Source organism: Corvus moneduloides, chromosome 2 (genome assembly GCF_009650955.1).
Source record: "Corvus moneduloides isolate bCorMon1 chromosome 2, bCorMon1.pri, whole genome shotgun sequence".
Lineage (NCBI taxonomy): Eukaryota > Metazoa > Chordata > Aves > Passeriformes > Corvidae > Corvus > Corvus moneduloides.
Window position 1 is genome coordinate 103,763,803 of NC_045477.1, and position 19,893 is coordinate 103,783,695.

Sequence of the window (19,893 nt, forward strand, 5' to 3'; positions counted from 1 at the left end):
GTCACCACACCTGGAGTAATTGGCATTAGTGTGGTTTCAATTTTAATTCCCTAACAAAAGCCAGTGATTCATGATAGACAACAGTCTTTCTAGCCCAAATGCTCTTTTTTATATCTTTTCAAAAATATAAATATAATTTGGGATTGCAGTGGGTGTTACATGATGTCAGGCCCACAGAAATTTGATGATGATTTGACATAGCCTGCAACATCCTAAGATTGCTTTTCTTTCAGAGAAATCTAGAGATGTAGAAAAGTCTAGAGATTTAAATCTAGAGATTTGGGAAAAGTCGCTGACTCAGGCTATCCATGACAGATTTCAATAATGTTATCTGGAAGAAAAGCAGTAACTGGCTAAATACCAGATCCTTCTATTTATGAGGCTGGATAGAAGCAGGTGCATTTGACATTTCTCTGGACAATTGATGTCAGCATGCAAAATGCCTTATTTTAATCACCAGGAATGAAATTAATCTCATCTAGTATAAGACGATTCAAAATAAAGTTGTGAGTTTAGCTAACCACCCAGACTCCTGTATTCTGTGGAGATTTATAGACATTTATGAAAGGTGATTCATTCCACATTGGATATTCAGTAGCGTTGGAGTAATCACTCTTTAGAGGTGTCTGTCCTTCTCCCTTGGCTATAGCAGGAAGTTAAGTGCTAGTTTAGGCTAAATGATTAGCATTTAATCGGTAGACAAGATTAATTCCAGTTAATTTTAAAAATTCCCTGGCTACAACAGGCTTAATCCTGTCCCATGAATTCTGTAACATACTTTACTATTGCCTAGAGGTGGAAATGAAGTGTGTTTCAAGCTATGGAACATGGAGACAGATTTCTGCCTAGTGCTAACTTGCTGGAGCCACATTAATCCCAACTTTCTCCTGGGTTCCAGTTTGCAGCCATGATTGGATTGAAACCTTGATTTTACTTTTCAGTGGTGACAATGAGTTTGGTCTTACAGAAATGCAAAGATAGCCAAGGCAAAGGTCCTAAGGGACATGAGCCTTTTTTTTTTTCTTGGATTCCTTAACTTAGGGGCTTCATGTGGAGAAGTGTGGTGACTTTCCTGCTTTTTTCAGAGCATAAGACTGAAACACAGACATTTAAGGTCATGACCTGTCTTTCAGGATTAGGATTAAAAATAATCCTAGATAGAGACAGGACTTTTAAAATTATGAACAAGTCAGTTGCCTGATCAAGAATATAATATGCAAATGGATGCATATCACTCCACCACCTGCTTCTAGCCTTTTCTTCCTTCCGCTCTTCCCTTTCATTTGTAGCTCATGAACAATTCTCAGTGTATTTTAACAATTCCAAGTTTCCTCCCAAGTTCTTCTTCAAGTGAGAATCCACTTTGATCATGATAATAAAATGCATTTTTCAATAGTAGTACATTAAATTGCAATTGTGTAGTACCGAGTTTGGATCACAACCCTTCCTAATTTTCTTCTGCAAATCTGGTGCTTCCTACTGTCATTGTGCGGCAGTGAAAGAAGCAAATCACTGACCCTTCCTAGGGGAGAGTCATATAACACAGCTTCAGGTTTCTATTACTGAGTTTTATAACAGTAACAAGGTAAGAATTTACTGCTGACCTGATGTGCAGGAACAAAATCTTGCCACTTAATAAAGCTATCAAACATTCTGGATTTTTCCCATGTAAGAGATCAAAATTACAATACCTGAATTTCCCTGGCACTACAAGGCAGCATTTAATGCCATTGTACAGAATCATATGGTTTGCCCATAGATTTTATAATCCTGCAAGATACTGTGTCTGGAAAGTGGTTTTATTGCAATTCAATACATCCTAGATATTGCCATCAAAGATTAAACATCACTCTATCAACAGTGCTTGTTAGAGAAAACCACCTGGTGTCTATACAGCAAAGGTTATTATATTTCCCTTTCACAGTAGAGGTTTTCAGTCTTAACAATGGACTAGCTTTTTATAGCTGAGATTAAACCTGAGAATATGACAAGCAGAGCAAGGTGCTCCTCTGTTTATTGAATTATCTGGTGATTTAAACAGGAAGGGAAAAAGATAATTCCCCCCAAAGTTTCTTCCATTCTCCCAAGGAATCATATGCATAATGCCAAGTTCTAGAAACATTTCTAAAGATTTTTCCACTTCTATTTTTTCAGGTATACCTGTCTCTCCACAAAAACCAATTTTTAATTTGTTTAAATCTTGAATTTTGTGTTCTTACATGCATCTGAAACTAGATTAATTAAAAGTGGAATTAAGGTAAGCCTGATTTTCCAAAGCTGTAATTCTGTTACATTATTCACCGGAACAATTTCAATATGAAGATTCTCTTACTGAAACCTTTAAAATCACCTCCAACTGTCCTGGAGACACTGGGAAAAAAAAAAAAAAAAAAAAAAAAGAGCCTTCATTAATTTAAACAGCTTCACAATAAAAATGGTGAGATTCATAGTAACTGGAACACATTTAAGAATAGTTGTAATGTTCTAGCTGTTCATTGACCAGGAATCATGGCAATCACATGCCTTTCCAGTTTTTAGCATTAAGTTATCCTCAAACAAACTTTGAATAATTTGTGAACATTTTGAATGCATTTTTCTTTAGCATTGTCCATTTTTTTTTCAAGCACAAAATAAAGAAATTTCCAAAACAGATTCTGAAGTCTTGTTGCCAGGACACCTAAGAAAGTGTGTGTTTTTTATAAATCTGTTGTATGAAGACTTAGGTTGTGTTTGACTTGCATTGATGGATGAGATGTTAATAGGTTGAAATAGGGATGAACATATGGATAGAGAAGACCCACACTCTGGGAATGTCTTCTGTAAGCCTGCCTCAGCTGGAAAGTGTATGGCTCTGCTAGCATGCGAGTTAAGTTGCAAAAAAGCAAATGCAACTCACTGCTTCCACTTTGCCTCCTAACCTTGTACGTTTACTTGGGAAAGTCTGATGTTAGCACAGCTCTACATATTCCAGACCACAACTGGCTTGGATATGGCCAACTTAAAAACTGGGCTTTTGCCAAAGTGGACATACCTAAAAGAGAACATAATGATGTGTGTAATGGGTCCTGGCCACGCAGATGCTGCTACTGATGCTGAAGGCAGCATGTGGGCGTCACTCATGTTCGTCCCACACGTGTGTGACACGTGGTGACAAGCCCCGAGCTGTGGGAGCTGCCAGGGCGAGAGCCTGGGGCTGGGGCTGACCCCCTGGCTGTGGTGCTGCTGCACAGACAAGGGGCTGCTGCAGAAAAGTCTTTCCTCAGGGTTCTGCAGGCTGCAAGTAGATGGGACAGCCTGCCAGGGATCTGGCTGCATCATGAGCACATATGTGGGGTGCAGAAAGGATGCTTTGCATTTCTCAGGCAGAGGGCCTGGTCTCCCAGCGAATGCAAATCCATCTACCCCTCTGCAATACATGTAGAGCAGAGCAGCACTAATCCTCTGTGCCCCTCCAGCCACTGCAGTAAGAGAAAACTGGACTTAAATGAATAAATCACATGACATAGATGGAGGAATTTGTGCCTTCTGTTTTATACTTTTCCAAGTATGGTAACAGCTGGCTGTTAACTTCTTCTGTGTAAGTAAAAATGACTTCAGCTTTTTCCTTCTTTTTCCTTATGCATATTCTTTTCTGATTCTAAGATTCCCCATTTGCATCACAGTGCTATCCTAATTCCCAATGGTATGAGATTATTTTCACACGTTCTTTTTTCTTCCTAGATTAAGCTAGTGATTATTGCATCCACTAAAGGCCTTTTCTAAGCTCAGACCAGTATGTGAATCCCTTTTCTTTGGTCCCTGACTTTTAAAAACTTGAGAGAGCAGTAATTCAAATGCAAGTAGCCATGCTGGGAACGGTTTCTGACTCACTGTAATTACTGGAACAAAGGCAGTTAAATAGAGATACTGATAAATCTGCTCCAAGGAGTATATAGAAAAGGAAAAAGATATTCCTCCTCCCTCCTCCTATACGTAAAAATAACTGTATTCTAAAAGGACAGAAAAACACAAAAGAAAAAAAAAGGCTTATTTTTTTCTTTTAGCCTGAACTCCAAGATGATATGTCCAAGAGGGCCTACCAAAAACAGGGGACCAAAGTTCAGCTGTAGCATAAAACTGAATGAGCAGAGATTCCATTAGAGATTAAAATGACAAAATTAAGGTCAATTAATTTAGGTCAACAAAGGAATGACCCAGTTGTTAACTATGGGCCATTTCCCATGTCTAGAGCACCTTGACTGCTGCTCTGGAGAAGCTGTGTCTCCTATGGATTCTGTGGCACACCTGCCAGTCCCTGTAGGTATCTCCTAAACCCTGGGGTTTCCCAAATGGCAGTAGATGCCAATGCTTAGGCACTAGTCACTTACATGTGGGTGTTTAGGTGTCTTAGTTTTGAACTGAACACCTCATAGAATATCTGTTTCCTCTTTCATCTATCTGAAATGATGGGGTGGGTTTTTTGTGGTTTATATTGCATATAAAGCTGAAGAAAGCATTTAGCAGTTACTGGAAAATGAATCACGTAATTTTTTTTACAATAACAGTCATCATTGTCAGCCCTTTATGTGCCTTTTCATGTAAAATAAATTGGCAAGCACCTAGAAAATAGCTTCAAAATGAGTGTAAGTTCATATGCATTTGTCAATAACAAATATATCTGACAAATTATATTTTCTTCTACAGCAGGGTGACCAGAACCAGGAAGAGACAAGAGGCAGTACTTGTCACATAGTTAGTTCTCAGTGAGGCTTCTGGCACTGTGCCCTGTGGCAATCTTAGAAACAAACAAGGGAAAGGTTACCAGATTGAAAGTACCACAAGCAGGTATAAGAGCTGCTAGGAAAACTCTGCTCAGAGAGTAGCTGTCATTAAGTACATTGTCCCAACAGTGACACTGATGGGTATTTGTCAGAGGAAGAGAAGGTCTGTCTCAGGCTTAACATTTTTCCATTAGCTGTCAGATATCCCGAGACATGGAACAGAGGATATGTTTATTACATTTGCAACTGATGCAGAACTAGACTGTAAATTTGCTGCAGCACAGCACTGAAAACAAACATGATCCTGACGAGGTGGGATTAAATCCACACATGTTCCTGTCAAGGTGAAGAGAGAGTGGAGATACTTCTCCTGAGTCCACAGGGGTTGCAATGGCTGTGAAGGGTGTGTTATTCTACTTTGACATGGTGTTATGAGAAAGGAAAGCACTATATTTGGGTTTGAAGACCTGAATGATTGTTTTTATCCTTTTGCTCCAAACAGCTGATGAAGTCTTGCACTGAATTTTATATTCACTTTTGGACACTGCTCTTGTAGTAAAAGCGATGTAGAATGAATTGAAAAGAATCCATAGGGAAGCAACACAAATGACGAGAAATCTCAAACCCCATGATTTATAGGAGAAGACTGAATCAAATAGGGACTTTAAACCTACTACAGAGAAAAAAGAATTGCGGGGGTGGTATTGTTCTTCAAGCACAGCAAGGAAGACATTGCCTGACTGCCATATTTGGGTGCTGGAGGTTCAACACCTACCCTGACAAGAGCAAAGATGCTATATTCAGCATTTCCAGCACTTGGGCCTGGCCTAGCTCCCTTGGGAGAGCTGATGGGACATCAGAACAGGACTGCAATAATTGTAGGCTGAGAGTTTGCCTTGACTAAAGTGATTGTAAAGCATGCAAATTCAAGTAACAATTAACTACGTATCATGTCATGTCTCTGCCAGGACAAGTGTACAGTTTATAAATCTTCTATCATTGTTCGCTCTTGTACTTTCTATTTTTTTCTTTTTTCAGTAATAAAAGGTGAATAAATAGGTGTGATTCTTCTAGAGTGAACTTGATGAGTTGTTCTGAGCAAATTTACATGAGCAAGGCTTTGGGAATGTCATGGAAAGCTGTCTTTCAGTTAAAAGTTATTTTTTTATACTGCTAATTGGAATTTATGACTCAGAGATAATCCCAAAACTATTTTGATTCAGTAAGAGAGAAAAAAATCCTCTGAACCTCACATCACTCATCTTTCCCACAGCACATTAATCCCAGTAAAATCCCTCTTTGTTCTCTCCTTACCTGTGCAACTTTCCAAATTTGGTTTTGCTATTATTGCCCCTGACTTCAGTAGTTCTACACCACAAAATCATTTTGCTTCAGAACTGTTTCAGTTCCTATGAAATTACATGGAGGAGAAAGCTTGTTTGAGAAGGGTTGGGTGGTTTTGTTTCAGGGAGTGGCCTTGATTTAATGTGAAGGTGTGAGGCTGCTAGCCCTTCCCTTTGCCAGTCATAAAAAGTCAGGGAAATCCACCCATTGCTGGTCTGTTGTTTTTCCTCACTAGAGCCTTCACTGTTTTGCTCAAGGCTACCTCTGGGATAAATTTCTGGAAAGCTGCCTCCAGCTGGATATGCCCCATGATCTCCCTTCAATGGGAATTCCTTAGCAAGGCTAAGATTCAATTATTTGTCTGTTGACCATTATCTTAAACTGAGATTAGATAAATTTTAATTACCACCCTTGGTTTTGTTAAGATTTATTCTGCCCAAAATAAAACTGCTACTGAAACTCACAGGTTTACTTTAGCAGAAATGAAGAGGTAGAGTTAACATTCTTTATTACAAAAATCAAGACACATTCATACAATCCAAAACTTGCTAATAAATTGTTATTTCTTCTCGTATCCACAATTTCCTTAGCCTGGTAAAAGCAAACCACTGACAGGTGGTCAAAGCACCATCTTTTATAACCCAAATAATCTAGATTACACATTCATTTATATATATCCCACAATACATCCGCAGTATCTTATTCCAATAACAAAACATCAGTTCATTTACATTTACATTAATTCCATATTTTAACACCATTCAGAGCACAATAACTTTACAAAGATTTTGTCAAATTCCTTTTGGATTACAGTGACTGTGGTTACATTTCATTAACATCCTTGACAGTGACACCTCACCAATGCCTTGGCAAAACTTCCTCCTCATCCAGCGTCAAACATCTTCACCACCCTTCAGACACATTCCATTCCAGCAATTCAAAACAAAACCATCCGCTGTAAATTTTAATCACTTAATCAGTGCCTGCTTCCATGTAAAAGACAAATCATCCCTACTTCTGCCACATCAACCCACCAAGCTCCCAAACCTAGAGGCCTCAGTACCTATCAAGTACCATCATTTACTGAAAAATCTTGGCAGGTTCAACTAGAGACAGGAAAAAGTGTCTCTACGTTCCTTACAGTGCTGTTGGAAGAGCCCAGAGTTTATGAGGAGATAGGATTAATTCCATGCTTCTATGGATTGGGAAATACCTAAGGATGTAAGGCCTTGCTTACACATAAATCAACATTGTAAGTGGATAGAGATTTAGGCACCAGAAATGAAGGAACACTTTTGTTAAAGTAATAAAATTAACAAAAGTAATGAATCACATTGCCACAACCTGTGAAAATAAGTTACAGTTTAAAAGCTGTCTCCATTTCAGTACTCAACAATGTTACAAATCCAGCAGTAAGAAGACACATTTTACAGAAATTTTTTTGTTGTGCTATATCCTGTTCCCAGTTCCTTCTTTCTTGACTTGTATTTCAATTCCATTATTTTCTGATGCTGCTTCCAACTCCAAGACCCCTAAGCAGGATGGGCCAGTGCAGTTTCACAAGCTATTCCCATATTCTCTGTAAATAGAAATCCTCAGACTGGTCCCTCCAAAGCACACCAGGCTATATCTGTCACCTTTCACCATGACTTTAAGTACACTAGATTCTTCTTTGTCATGACTTTTACAAAATATTTCCCTAGTTTGAGTGAGTTTCTGACAGTTTTCCTCAGTTGACCTTCCTGGATCATTAATCCTTTCCACAACAAAAAGTGCTTCCTTCAGAAACTCTCACCTTTTATTTGAGAATTCTTTTTCTATCACCCTGAAGAGCATCAACAATTTTAACTTAAAATTTTCTCCAGCCTGAGTAATTTCCTTCCCTTTTATGAACAAGCAGTTAACAACACTTTGCATGTGAATATTTTTTCAACTGTGCACTCTATTAACCTGAAGAAGGAAGCGTACCTCACCATAGCATCATTAGATAAATACTCATGCTGCTTAGAAATAGATAAAATGAAACATCTGAAAGTGATCTGTACAATATAGAGAGGTGAGTCTAAGTTAAAACCCTGGGAAAAGGGATATTTACATCCATCTACAGAATATTTTTCTCATTAAGATTTTGTGGATGGTAACCATCCAAAACAATCTACCATGAATGTCAAAAGGATTTCCGGTTATCCTTTGGAGAACGAACTATTTCCTTTGCAGAAGATGTAAATAAATAACATAGAAAAACAAGTACTTTAGACCTCAGCATCCAACTTACATATTAAAGAGCCAACACTTCTCAGCTATCTCTTATGCATTTCTTGTAACTGTTGGCTACTTCTCTGTTAGAGGACAGTTTTGCTGAGGAGCTCTTGATTCCATACCACAGCCAAATCATTTGGCCCTGGCAATGCTATTAATGTGTAGCATTTTGCAGCATTGGGTAAGCAAACCAATTTAGGATCTAAAATACTTGTGCACAGGATCAGTGCAATAGAATACATATGAATACATATAATCTGCAAGCCAGTTTGTTTTGTGGTCAAATAAAATTGTATTTATTTGTTGACACTGCCTGAATGGACATTTTACTGAAGCATTATTATAAATGACTTCTTGTGAAAAAACAAGGGCTCAGTGGCTAGAATAGTCCTTGTTAAGAGATGTCTACATTTAATATGACTTTGACCTACAATATTTCACCTTATTCATATTTAAGAGGCAAAATCTAGGCTTCACTGAGGGCAGGGAAAAATAGCCTTCGTACTTCAGCACAGTAAGGATTTTAAGTCAGAAGCTGTTTATAAATTTCTGTATTATATCCAAAGAAATGGATTTACACTATAAAAATGTCAATATACCATTTGCTAAATATATAGAGTGGTAGTCACTTGGTCTGGCTTTAGCTATCTAAAAGACAGGTATCAAATACACTCTAGCTGTTTGTGACTCCTCATATAACCAATGGTTAAAGTTCAGGCACGGAGTAAGAGTCTCCCTGTTCTGAGTTAGGTGGCTGGAATATCTGGAATGGACATTTGCAGGTGCTGTTTATTTCCCATTCCTTATGGGAGATGCCTAGAAAACATGCTTATGCCTAGTTGACTAATATTTGGTCATTTAGACTGAAGTGTGATTAATTTCACACTCAAAACTTCATCTCAAAACAGCAAGGTTTCTTTATTCTTCTTGCCATCATACAAAGTAACCTTCTTGATTTCTATAGACCTAACTGTTCATAAACAAGCACACTGCATTTATTCTTGTACCATTTTGACTTTTACTCAGAACTGTTACTCACCTTTCCTAGGGCTAAACCCTCATAATATATTTACAAGCACAACCACTTTCTTATCTCCATTCAGACAGTAACAGCTGCACTGCCACATTTACATCTGCCCTTCTAATGTAGGCTCTTCCTTGGCTTTCCCTTAGGACAAGCCTTTATCTGCACCTTTTAGACCAGAATTTTGCAGTCTTCCAGCTGAGCTTCTACCAGACTCACTGCACTGGGCTAGCAATGCTTTTTGGTTTTGCTTTCCTAGGTGTATTTCCCAAGGATGTTCTTTCTGCCTTCAACTTCTATTTCTCTCTTTCATTATCGGAGTACCAGTCATCATAAATCCTCCAATTTGTTTCTGCTACTATCATAATAGTACTATTAATCTGCTACTGTTATAATAGTAGCAAATTAAAAATTTCGGATATGTCAGTTGTAACAAATAACAGTTTTGCACACAGAGGTTTTGTTGCATTTTCTTTGGTTTTTGTTTGTTTGTTTTTTTAAAAATAATTTTCTTTATTTTTTGCATTTCCTTTGCTTTGACAATGAAGATCAGTGGTATGAGCCTTCATGCAATGGAATTTGACAATTTTTTCTTCCCATTTGTCAGACTTTTAGGAAAATGGGAAGAAAAACTATGGGAAAATTATTTTTTTCTCTTCAAATGAAGTGAGAGACTGCCTGCCCACAAGTACTGCCAAACCTGACACATAAGGAGGCAGCTTTCCAGGCTTCCATGGAAACATGGAAAAATGTATCCATTCTCCTTATGCAGACCTTCCTATGAGGATGAATAACACTTAAAATTTTCCCTTTGATCCTTTTGGACATGCCTTTAGAAAATGTGCCATCCTCATAGCCTGTCCTGCAGCAGATTTGCCTTCCTTTTCCTGACAATGGCAGAAGCTGGAGAAGCTACTTGAGAAATCAGACCTTGCTACTGCAGCCAGTTCGGCCTCTCTTTCTGTGGGGTCAAGTTCCATCCCAGAGAAGCCTGTTTAAAACTTCGTAGCATAATTCTGTTGCCACACAAGATGTGGAGTCAAGGGCCATCCTGTGCCTTTACTGTCCCTGCCATGAGAAATGCCAGGGACAGATTAGAGATTAAGACCTTTGGGATCTGGCTTGCTTCTCCTTCTGCTTGTGGGGAAGCAGGAAAAACTGGTAGAGTGGGAACACTTTTAGGGTGAGTTGTACCCCCATATACCAACCAGCCCCTCAGGATGATTTGCAGAGCTTTTGAATTCCAAAAATAGATAAAAAGTTTTCAGGTCTTAGGCCTTCTGTCTGCATGAGAACCAGCACGAGTACTGGTCCATAAAAATATTTTCCTTTCCCTGTACCCAGTAGCAGCTTTGTAGTTGATTGATCACTTTTTTTTTTTAATTCTACATGTTTCTACTGGCACAGTTAAATATACATGAAAGCGTTCATAACTTGATAGTAATTCAGCCTTGAAACTGGCTAATGGCTTATGCAGACTTCAAGACTATTGAGAACTCTGTACTTTTTCCTATTAAATTTCTTCATCCTGAGAGATTCCCAAGTAACACTAATATGGAGCAGTGACTTCATAAGAATGGAAAGACAAATCATTCCTGTTTCATCCTCTCCATGGAAGGAAGCAGGAAAATTCGAACTATTGATAGCAAATAAACAACTTTTTCTTCTCTTTTTCTTTTTGTGTATATAATTCAAAGTTTTCTCCTAATTTCCTCAATTGTTCTTGCATTTGTTAGAATTTACAGCATAACTGAGGGCACTTTCTTAATAATAAACCCTGTTTTCCTAAATATATGCAATGTAGTAATCCTATGACTACACTGTTAGAAGAGAAACAATATTATTCTGTTCTGAACTCAACTGGGACCTGTTCTAGGTCCTACCTTGTTCCTCATCTCTACACTCTGCCATAACCTGCTGACATTATATCAGCAATGTGTGTTTTAAAAAAATGTTTGTTTGATTAAAACCTAATAGGTAAAAAAAGCCCCAATATTTTCAACTGCAACTTCAACAAATGTTCAAGGAGCATGTGGATGTAAACTGATGGACAAAGTGAGACAGAGGTCACAGTCACTAGAAGAAATTAAAAGGATGTGTTACTGATTGTATTAAGGAACAAATCGCCTTTTGCTAATTTCTAGTTCTGGGCTGGCTGTGCCACTGGTTGTAATTACAAATGCAACAAAGAGGCTTTCCACCTCTTCCTATACCTACAAATCTGGATGAATCTATTTCATCCTCTTGCTATCACTACTACTTGCATAAACAAGATGACAGAACGATAGATCAAATAATCCTCTGCTGGTGGGAGATGGCCTCACTGTGTTAGCACCACCTTCACACTGCCACAGGGTGGACTTTTTCCAAATTCCATAAGGAATCTATGCTTCCAAAGAGAGACATATATTTCTAGGCTGGAAACTACTGTTAGTGAGGACACACAATATTAATAATAATAATAATAAAAATTAAAAAGAACCCCCAAACCCCCAAGCTGACATTAATGAGGTTGAATATACATATTACTACTATTAAAGGGAGCTCGTTCCAGGGTTATCCTAAAATAATCTACTATGTCTCTGCTTGTGCTCCTTAATCAGGTCTCCTAGTGCTGTTTTAATTAGAGAGCAATGCTATTAAGCCCAGAATAATGAAATCAAATAATTCAGTAATTGTAGAAGAGTGACAGGTTTATCTGCATTCCTTTATCTTCTACTTCAAAAATATTCTCAACATTCAAGCTGCCATATTTCATTTTGACTTTTCATTTCATTTTTTGTGCACATTCTGAAAACAGTAATTTTTAAGAAAATAATTTTTTAAAAAAGCCAACTTTTTGAAACACACACTTCTTGCAACTATAATATTTAAAAATTTAAAATGAGACTGAAAATAGAAAGAAGGGTGAAGGAATAGAAGGATAACAGAGAAACATTTTCAAGTGGAATTGTCTGTTTTCCAAGTAAAATAAAAATGAGGGTGAAGTAAAAAATTACTAATGAAAACTATTCCCATCCTGTCATGTCACAGTTAGCTGTCATTTGTTACATGTTTCAGTGATCTAAACAGCTGTAGCTGGTTTTTTTTCCTATTCAAAGGCTATACAAAACACAAAGCCTCCATTTGCTGCCCTTTAGAGGCTTGATTGTAAGCTATTCTAAGAGTTCATAATTTTAAGGAATACTCCTAATTACTATCTGTCTGTGTGTATTAACAAGAAAGGAGGTGATATTCCTTAAGAGGAAAAATCTCCATGAGTTCAAATAACTATATACATTAGGACAGTTAAAGGAAGCAGACTTCTAAACTTTTTAGCTATCATCCATTTTTAAATGGAAGTCCAAGAACAATAGTCTTATGCTAGAGCATTATATCATAACTTGTGTATCTGCGACTCTCATGATTTTTACAAAAGTAACACAGCACATGCTAAGAGAATTGTTCCCACACTGCTTGGAGGAAACAGCAGTGCATTGCCTGAACAATTCACCCAAGAAGAATGTTATTGAGCCATACATTTTAAAAGAACCAGACATTTTAAAACACACCTGTGCTGGCCTTGGGAAACAGCTCATGAGAAACTGCAGTTTTGCTAGCAGCTAAAGTGCTTTCTCCAAAGACATGATTTAATGGGAAGTCTGAGCTGTTCTCACAGGGGCTCCTGCTTCACTTGGGTTTGACTCTTTGGAAAGTGAAGATTCATGGGCTTGTACCTACCTCTGTGTAAATCAGGACTATCTCCTTTGAAGTCAGCAGATGTAAAAATCTGGGTGAATAAAGGAGGATCAAGGCCTGGGGCTGTCATCCCTGCCCTGCTGCTTTTATTCAGGTTAGGATTTCAAATATGTAATTGCAATATTATTTTTCCTGTCATTTGGGAATGTGGGTTGAGCCTGAGTGGGAACAAAAGGATGAAGAGGTGCAGGCTTGCTTTGCAGAGCTGCAGCATGGTGCCAAGGCAGGTAGTGGTGGCAGGTTTTCAGCTGCCCCGTCACTCTGAGTGATCTCTCTCAGCACTGCTCCAGAACTCCCTCTTTTGCTACTCTGTTCCTCTCTCAGGCAGCAGTAATTATGTCACTGTCAATCACACTGTAGTAGAAGACTTTGTGACTTCCTAATATATTGTTCCACTTTTAAACCAGAACTGCCTCAACACTGATGATTTTCAAGCCCATATCTTTCATATATCACCCTTGTGAAATTTATGTGTCCCTCACCTTTAACCAGTATCATGATTTGTGCTAGACTTCCTTACTCATAGCAGGTTGAATCCCACCTGGGAAAGTAACATACTTGGTCAATGGCATAAGCATCAGTCCTCAGGTTGGAGGTGATGTTGCAAAGGTTACGGTTGCAGCCGATGTGTTCAGTGATCTGCCAGAGGCACATGATATGGCAGGGCTTGCTAAAATAAGTAACATGATGACAGATTTTACTATTTACAGTTTCATTAAAAGGGTCTGCACTTGAATCAGAAAACCAATAAAAAAAATTAAAGAAAGAGAATATTCCATTTAAAGAGTGGAGTTAATACAAAAGCCTACCTCAGAAGAAAACACTTGCACCTGCACTGTTCCAACTCCCACAAGAATGACAAATCAGCCTGTTCTGGCACAGAGATTTGATTTATGTGCACAGAAGCCCTAAACCTCACAGTACAAACCAAGAGTCTTACCCACACTGAAAGCATTGTTAACATCATTGCTCTTTAGTCTCTTAATTTTTTGTATGAAAATCAAGTACTAAATCAAAGGTTAAAATGTAAAGAGGGTTTCTTTCATTTTAGAAAGCACAATAAGTACAAATAGCTCAGCATAATCTAGAACAGACACCATCAGCACTTGGAAGTGAGCAGGGCTTTCCTCAGTGTGGAGGAGACAAAAATACTGTGCTCATTTCTATATGGGCAACCAACTAAGTAAAACAGGAAAATACTGCTTTTACATCCCTATATCTCAAGACACACTTCCACTATTAGAAAGATCAGTATGTGAAAACACATCAGAGGTGGTGTTCCAGTAAAACTCCCAGCATGTCACTGCAAAACCAACCTGTGCACATTTTTGTTTATCACCAGCTTCCCAAAGGTACTGAGGTACTGGTGTGTACTTCCTGTGTGTGTCCAGCACTTCTTCACTCCTAAACCACTAATTAAAGCAGTGTTTCCAACTAAAATTAATACCCTCAGTTTTGGTGACACAGATAAGACCCAGTAGCAATCCTCACTTTGTTTTGGTGCATGTGCTTATCTGAAAATTGTGCTGCTGCAAATAAAAGCAGAATCTGCTAACTACTAGACATCTGCTTTATTAGAATAATTAAAAAAGAAATACTTACACTGTGTTAGATATTAAATAATATTTTAATGGAATCTTTCAGTCTTTCATGTGCTGTAAATGCTGGGTATATCAAAATGAACTGGTTAACAAGCTGACATTTTAATTTGTGCTTTCAATAGTGTCCTGTTGCGTTTTCTAACATGTAAAGAATATAGTGTTTGCAATTAAGACACAGGACTAAAACAGATGATGCACACTGCAGTTTAGTGACCTACTATTGCTAAAATAATGAAGAACATGTCTTTTCACCTGTACTTGCAGATTTCCTGCTTTCCACAGCGTACCCAGACCTGAGCAACTTTTATGCTGCCTACCCTTGGGACCCTTTGCTCACTGGGAGTCTCTTTGCTGAGCAATTGAAAAATGGGATACCCAAAACCGACAAAGAATAAATTAATGGCACAAAAAGCAGCAACTTTATTGCTTTCTGAAAGCAAACAATGGGAAAATACAGTAGACTGGAGACAGTCTACTAAATAATTTATGACATATAGCCCATTCCAGAATGATTTTTTTCTCTATTAGGTGTGCATTAACACATGAAAGTCAAACATATGGAAAATCTTATCTGGTCCTGGAGAGAAATAGTCCCCCACCCTTCCATTACCTCAAGCTCAACACTACTCTGAGCTGCTACTATCTTCTAAAGAGATTATGCTATTATTTGTTCTAATTCGGCTGAATCCCAAACTGGGTTTTAAATACACTTTTGAAACAATCATTATACCAACACAGGCTTTATCTACCACATTCACTGCTTGCATCTCAGCAGATTATTCCTCAAAAATCTGCACTTCTTAAACACAGCATTATACAATGCTACCTCATTCCTAGTCACAAAACTTTCAAAAAAAGGGAAAAATCCTCATCTAAGAGTGCATGCTACATTAAAGTACCATGTTTTATTTTTATACAAGGACTACTTGTTCCCCCAGATTTCAATTCATAACTATGGACCATGCAAAATGCCACAGACCACAGAAGCTATATTTTCAAATGGAAGTTTTTATTGATTAATCAGGCATTGAATCAAGTATTGTAAAATAAACAGATTTTGTTTGTTAAAAAATGTCCAGAAGAATACCATTCATAGCAAACTTGTTTCCTCGTCATACAGAATATGAAATTATTCAAGAAATGACCAAAAAGGAACACCTGACTAATTGCTGTCACTTTGTATGTGTATATACCTATGTATGTATATACACAAATTACACACTGTATTTGTGCATACTCTGGTGTGTGTATACCCATACATATGTGTACATATATACACAAATATATATGCACAAAGAGTACTGTCTGAGCTAAAAGGACATTGGAGTAATGTGGCTTAGCTCCAAATGAATTATTCTGTGTTAAAATAAAGATGATACAGCAAGCTCTGTAGATAACAGACCATGCTTTTTCCATTGGCCAAAACCACGATCTGTCTTTACACTCATGCTCTATCTTTACAGTGAAAATACATGAAAACATTTGGGACCTCATCAAATTCATGGCATTAGTTCTATCCAGCTCAATCTCTGCCAACATTGTGTAACCAAACACTGAGCAGTGTTTTCAGTTTATCCACTACTGAAATAATCTTCTAGTTTTAATATTTCTGGCAAAAGAGAAGATACACAGCCTTGCTACATGTACTTTGGAAATTCACTCTTTCCTTTTAGGCAGAACTTGGCAATAACCCTAGATTAAAAGTCCTTTCTTCATGCATCCTTTTATCACTGCTTTGCATCAGTCATCTTCTGTCAACTCATTTTCAAAATTTTCATACCATCTCAGCTACCTCCCAAACATTCCAGGTCAGATTATCTGGGCATTGTATATCAGATTGTATCAGTAACATTGTACTCAATTTTAAATTTAATGCTTGGGGACTGATTTACTTTTTCATTTTTGAGGGTATATGTTTCTTGATTATTAAAGACACTATGATAAACACTGAGGTTCTCTATATGTACACACTTTGCCTTTTTATGCCTACTTGAGAAAGATCAGTGGCTCCTACCTGTGAACTATGGGACGTTGCCCAGCTGAAAGCCATGGTATCAGCAATGTGCTGCCAGATTTTTCTACATTTAATTCAGCAGTTAGCAGAGCATGTAAAGGGAAATCAAAGAAACATGGAAAGGCATTTATTTTCTATTAAAAAAAAAAAAAAGAAAAAACCAAATGGGCATGTACATACTCGCCTCATCTTGTTCATAAATTTCTGATATAATCATAAGGCAAACTGTAGTACAGCTTTGTACCTGGAGAATCAGTATTTAAAAAATCTGAAGCTGAGCTTGGGACCATTTTATTTTGGACCCATTAGTGAACAAAGTGCATTAAGGCATCTTTTTTGAAAGACACCTAAAGCATGGTTATAAATTACTGAGCAAATCTTTAAAGCTGATATTCAATTTATCCTTTCTCTATACAGGCAGATTTTCACCACTTGCATAGTAAGAACAAAATGCTGTAGGAAAACCATTCTTTTAAAGTTGTCATATGCCTCAAGCATCTCCCAAAATGATCATTTGTACATAAGCATTGCAATAATTCAAAAAGCTTCTATCTGTAAAGGGAAAGAGAAAAAAATGCACCTGATTCAGCTCTGAGATAAAGTACATACAACCTCTATTGCCTTCACTGAAGCTCTTCTATCAACACCAGGATGAATGTAGGGTCTCCCCATGCAGATTTCTATCACTGCTGAGAGCTTACTCTTTACTTTGCATTCACAAAGTGAACTGTGCTTTCCCAAACAACCTGGGACAATGATAACCATGAGCAAACTCCAGCTGCAGTGTTTCTCCATACAGCACATGTAAAACAGATTTCCTTGCTTTGTTATAGACACTACACAGTGTATGACAATGAAACATTTGTATTTAATTTAAAACCAATGGTAAAGTGGCACATGTCTCACTTCCGAGTTGTTGGCTGGGCTTGCTATGTTGAACCTTGTAAAATCAGCAATAAGCATTCACATGTCTACCATCAGAACCGTGACATCTTCTATTACAATCAATCCTCAAATGATGCTTTATCAAATTAGTCTACAGTCAGACCTTGGATTGGCTGCTCTCCTCCAGTGTTGCTGATTCTCAGAGATGGTATCGGTTTTCCACATCCTCAGTGATTCTGTAATGTTTCCCAAAGACGAAAGCGAAGCACTGGTAGATGGGAATATTGCCATCAATAAAATAAATCACCAGATGATTTATCCACTCACATTTCTAGGAGATATTCCACATGTTTTTTATGAACTGAGAGAGCACTGCCCTGTAAACAGAAGTAAATTAAACTTTATTCTTTTGCTGTGTTGGCGAGCTCCACTTCCTCTCTTGCTTATTTTTTTTCTTTTGGTCTGCACACTCCGATGTGCAAAGTAGACATTGGGAGATCTCGCACTCAACAAGGCTGGTAATGAGACCACTAATGTGGGCACAAGTAAAACTTGCGGTATACTGACTTGTCCACTATGCAGTTTTCATCCTTCTGATTTCCTGCTATTATCCACTGTAAAATAAAGTTATGCAAAAGGCTGATGAAACTTTAATTAACAGGACCATCAATGTGCAAAAAAACCCCCCAAAACAACAAGAAGTCATTTCCCAGGTGTCCATACTAGGCTTTCACTTTTCTTTTTTTTTTTCAATTTTTATAAATAATTTATAAATCTTCCTGTAAGAGATGAAATACAAAACCAACAAGACAAAACCAACTGAAAAAGAAAGTTCTAACATATTATTAAAGCCACTTCTTGTCCTTCAGTACAAAATACACAGAAAGAGAGATTCTCTCCTTGCCAGTTTTGCCCAAATTTGGCAGCGTTGTCTGGGATGCCACATGGGTCCACCAGCTCCAGGTAAGCTCCAGCTGGCACCACTGGGCTGCCCTGGGAAGATGTGTCATCCTACCTTTTGGCTTTTAGCGGTCACGCGAGCTGCTCGGAGGAGTCTAGGTGGTCAGGGATAGGCAAGCCAGTTATAATGGTCAAACATTTATTCCACACTGTGAACGTGGGGCACACTGGCTGGCCAAATGTAATGTCAAAAGTGTAAAGGTGTAGGGAGTTCAAAGCATCATAAAAGGCAAGGGAACCGTTGTCGTAGTCCAGCAAAATCCCGACCCGCCGGAGGTGAGGCGCGGGCTCGATGGGGATTTCTTTGCTGTTGTGCCGCACCACCCACGTGTTATTGCAGCGGCAAAGCACCCAGGAGGCAGAATTCTTTCCAATCCACTCATGCTTCGGTGCTGACTTGTAGGAAATACCAATAGCATACCTGCAAAACAAAAGAACACCTCAAGGAAACAAATGCTTCCTGCCATTTTGTCTCTCAGTGAAGTCACATGTTAGCCCACAGAAGCTGCTAAAGTGCCCCGGCCTCTTACTGCTGTGGGTTAAGCTCTAATTAAATGACGTTTCACCACAACATCTGCACAGGCTTAATTAATGCTTTGCCCTGTCTCTCTTTTGGGTCTGAGAGGTCAGGGAAACTCATTGTATTATTTTTAGTTTGGCAGCTGTGGAAATTTTTTTGAGGACTTGCCTCTGGTGTTGAAAAGGAAGATTTCTGCGTACTCAGCAACTCAGAGTTTGAATTGCTGGACCTCAAATTTCCATTTCCAACAGACGAATACAGAGAAATTCACTGATTTTAAAATACACTACTATCTGTCAGCTAATCTGATCTCTCCTTGCTCCTTTAATACATGGCCCAGAAGAAGGAATGCAAGAGTAAACATCAAAGGACACATTAAACCCCTTCCCCCATTTTGCCATTTTCAAATATGTTTTGCCAGATGTTGGTGTGGTTTTCAGATTCAAATGAGTATTTTTGAGAGTGGGTTTCAGGCCAAGTGAAGCAATTGTAGGTAAAGACATTTGCTCTGCAAACCAAAATTTATGGCAAGATGTGCAGGGCAAAAGGACTGCGAAAATGTTCTCATTAATGGACACTGAGGAAAAATACCTGATTTGTCATATATAACAGAAATTTAAAAGTTCCTCATGTTCTAGACACACTGCAGTATTTGCTGGGCATTCAACCAACAGAAGTTAATGTGCCACAAGGATTTTTTCTCCATTCCTTAGCACTGGCACAGACAAACAGCATTTTTCTTTGATACAGTGGGTAATACCTGAAGACCTTAGTGATTTTTCCACTTT

At 38.1% G+C, this 19,893-nt stretch overlaps 1 protein-coding gene across 7 annotated transcripts in view; it reads right to left on the reverse strand.

The window, feature by feature from the left end:
• Positions 1 to 6,595: 6,595 nt before the first annotated feature.
• The window catches only part of MID1 (midline 1), a 251,547-nt gene continuing 238,249 nt past the window's right edge, over positions 6,596 to 19,893 (reverse strand). For all 7 annotated transcript variants that reach the window (XM_032100628.1, XM_032100631.1, XM_032100632.1 and 4 more), the window contains one exon: positions 6,596 to 19,006. In XM_032100628.1, coding sequence (XP_031956519.1) covers positions 18,658 to 19,006 — 349 coding nt within the window. In that variant the 3' untranslated portion in view covers positions 6,596 to 18,657. The remainder of the gene's footprint in view (positions 19,007 to 19,893) is intronic.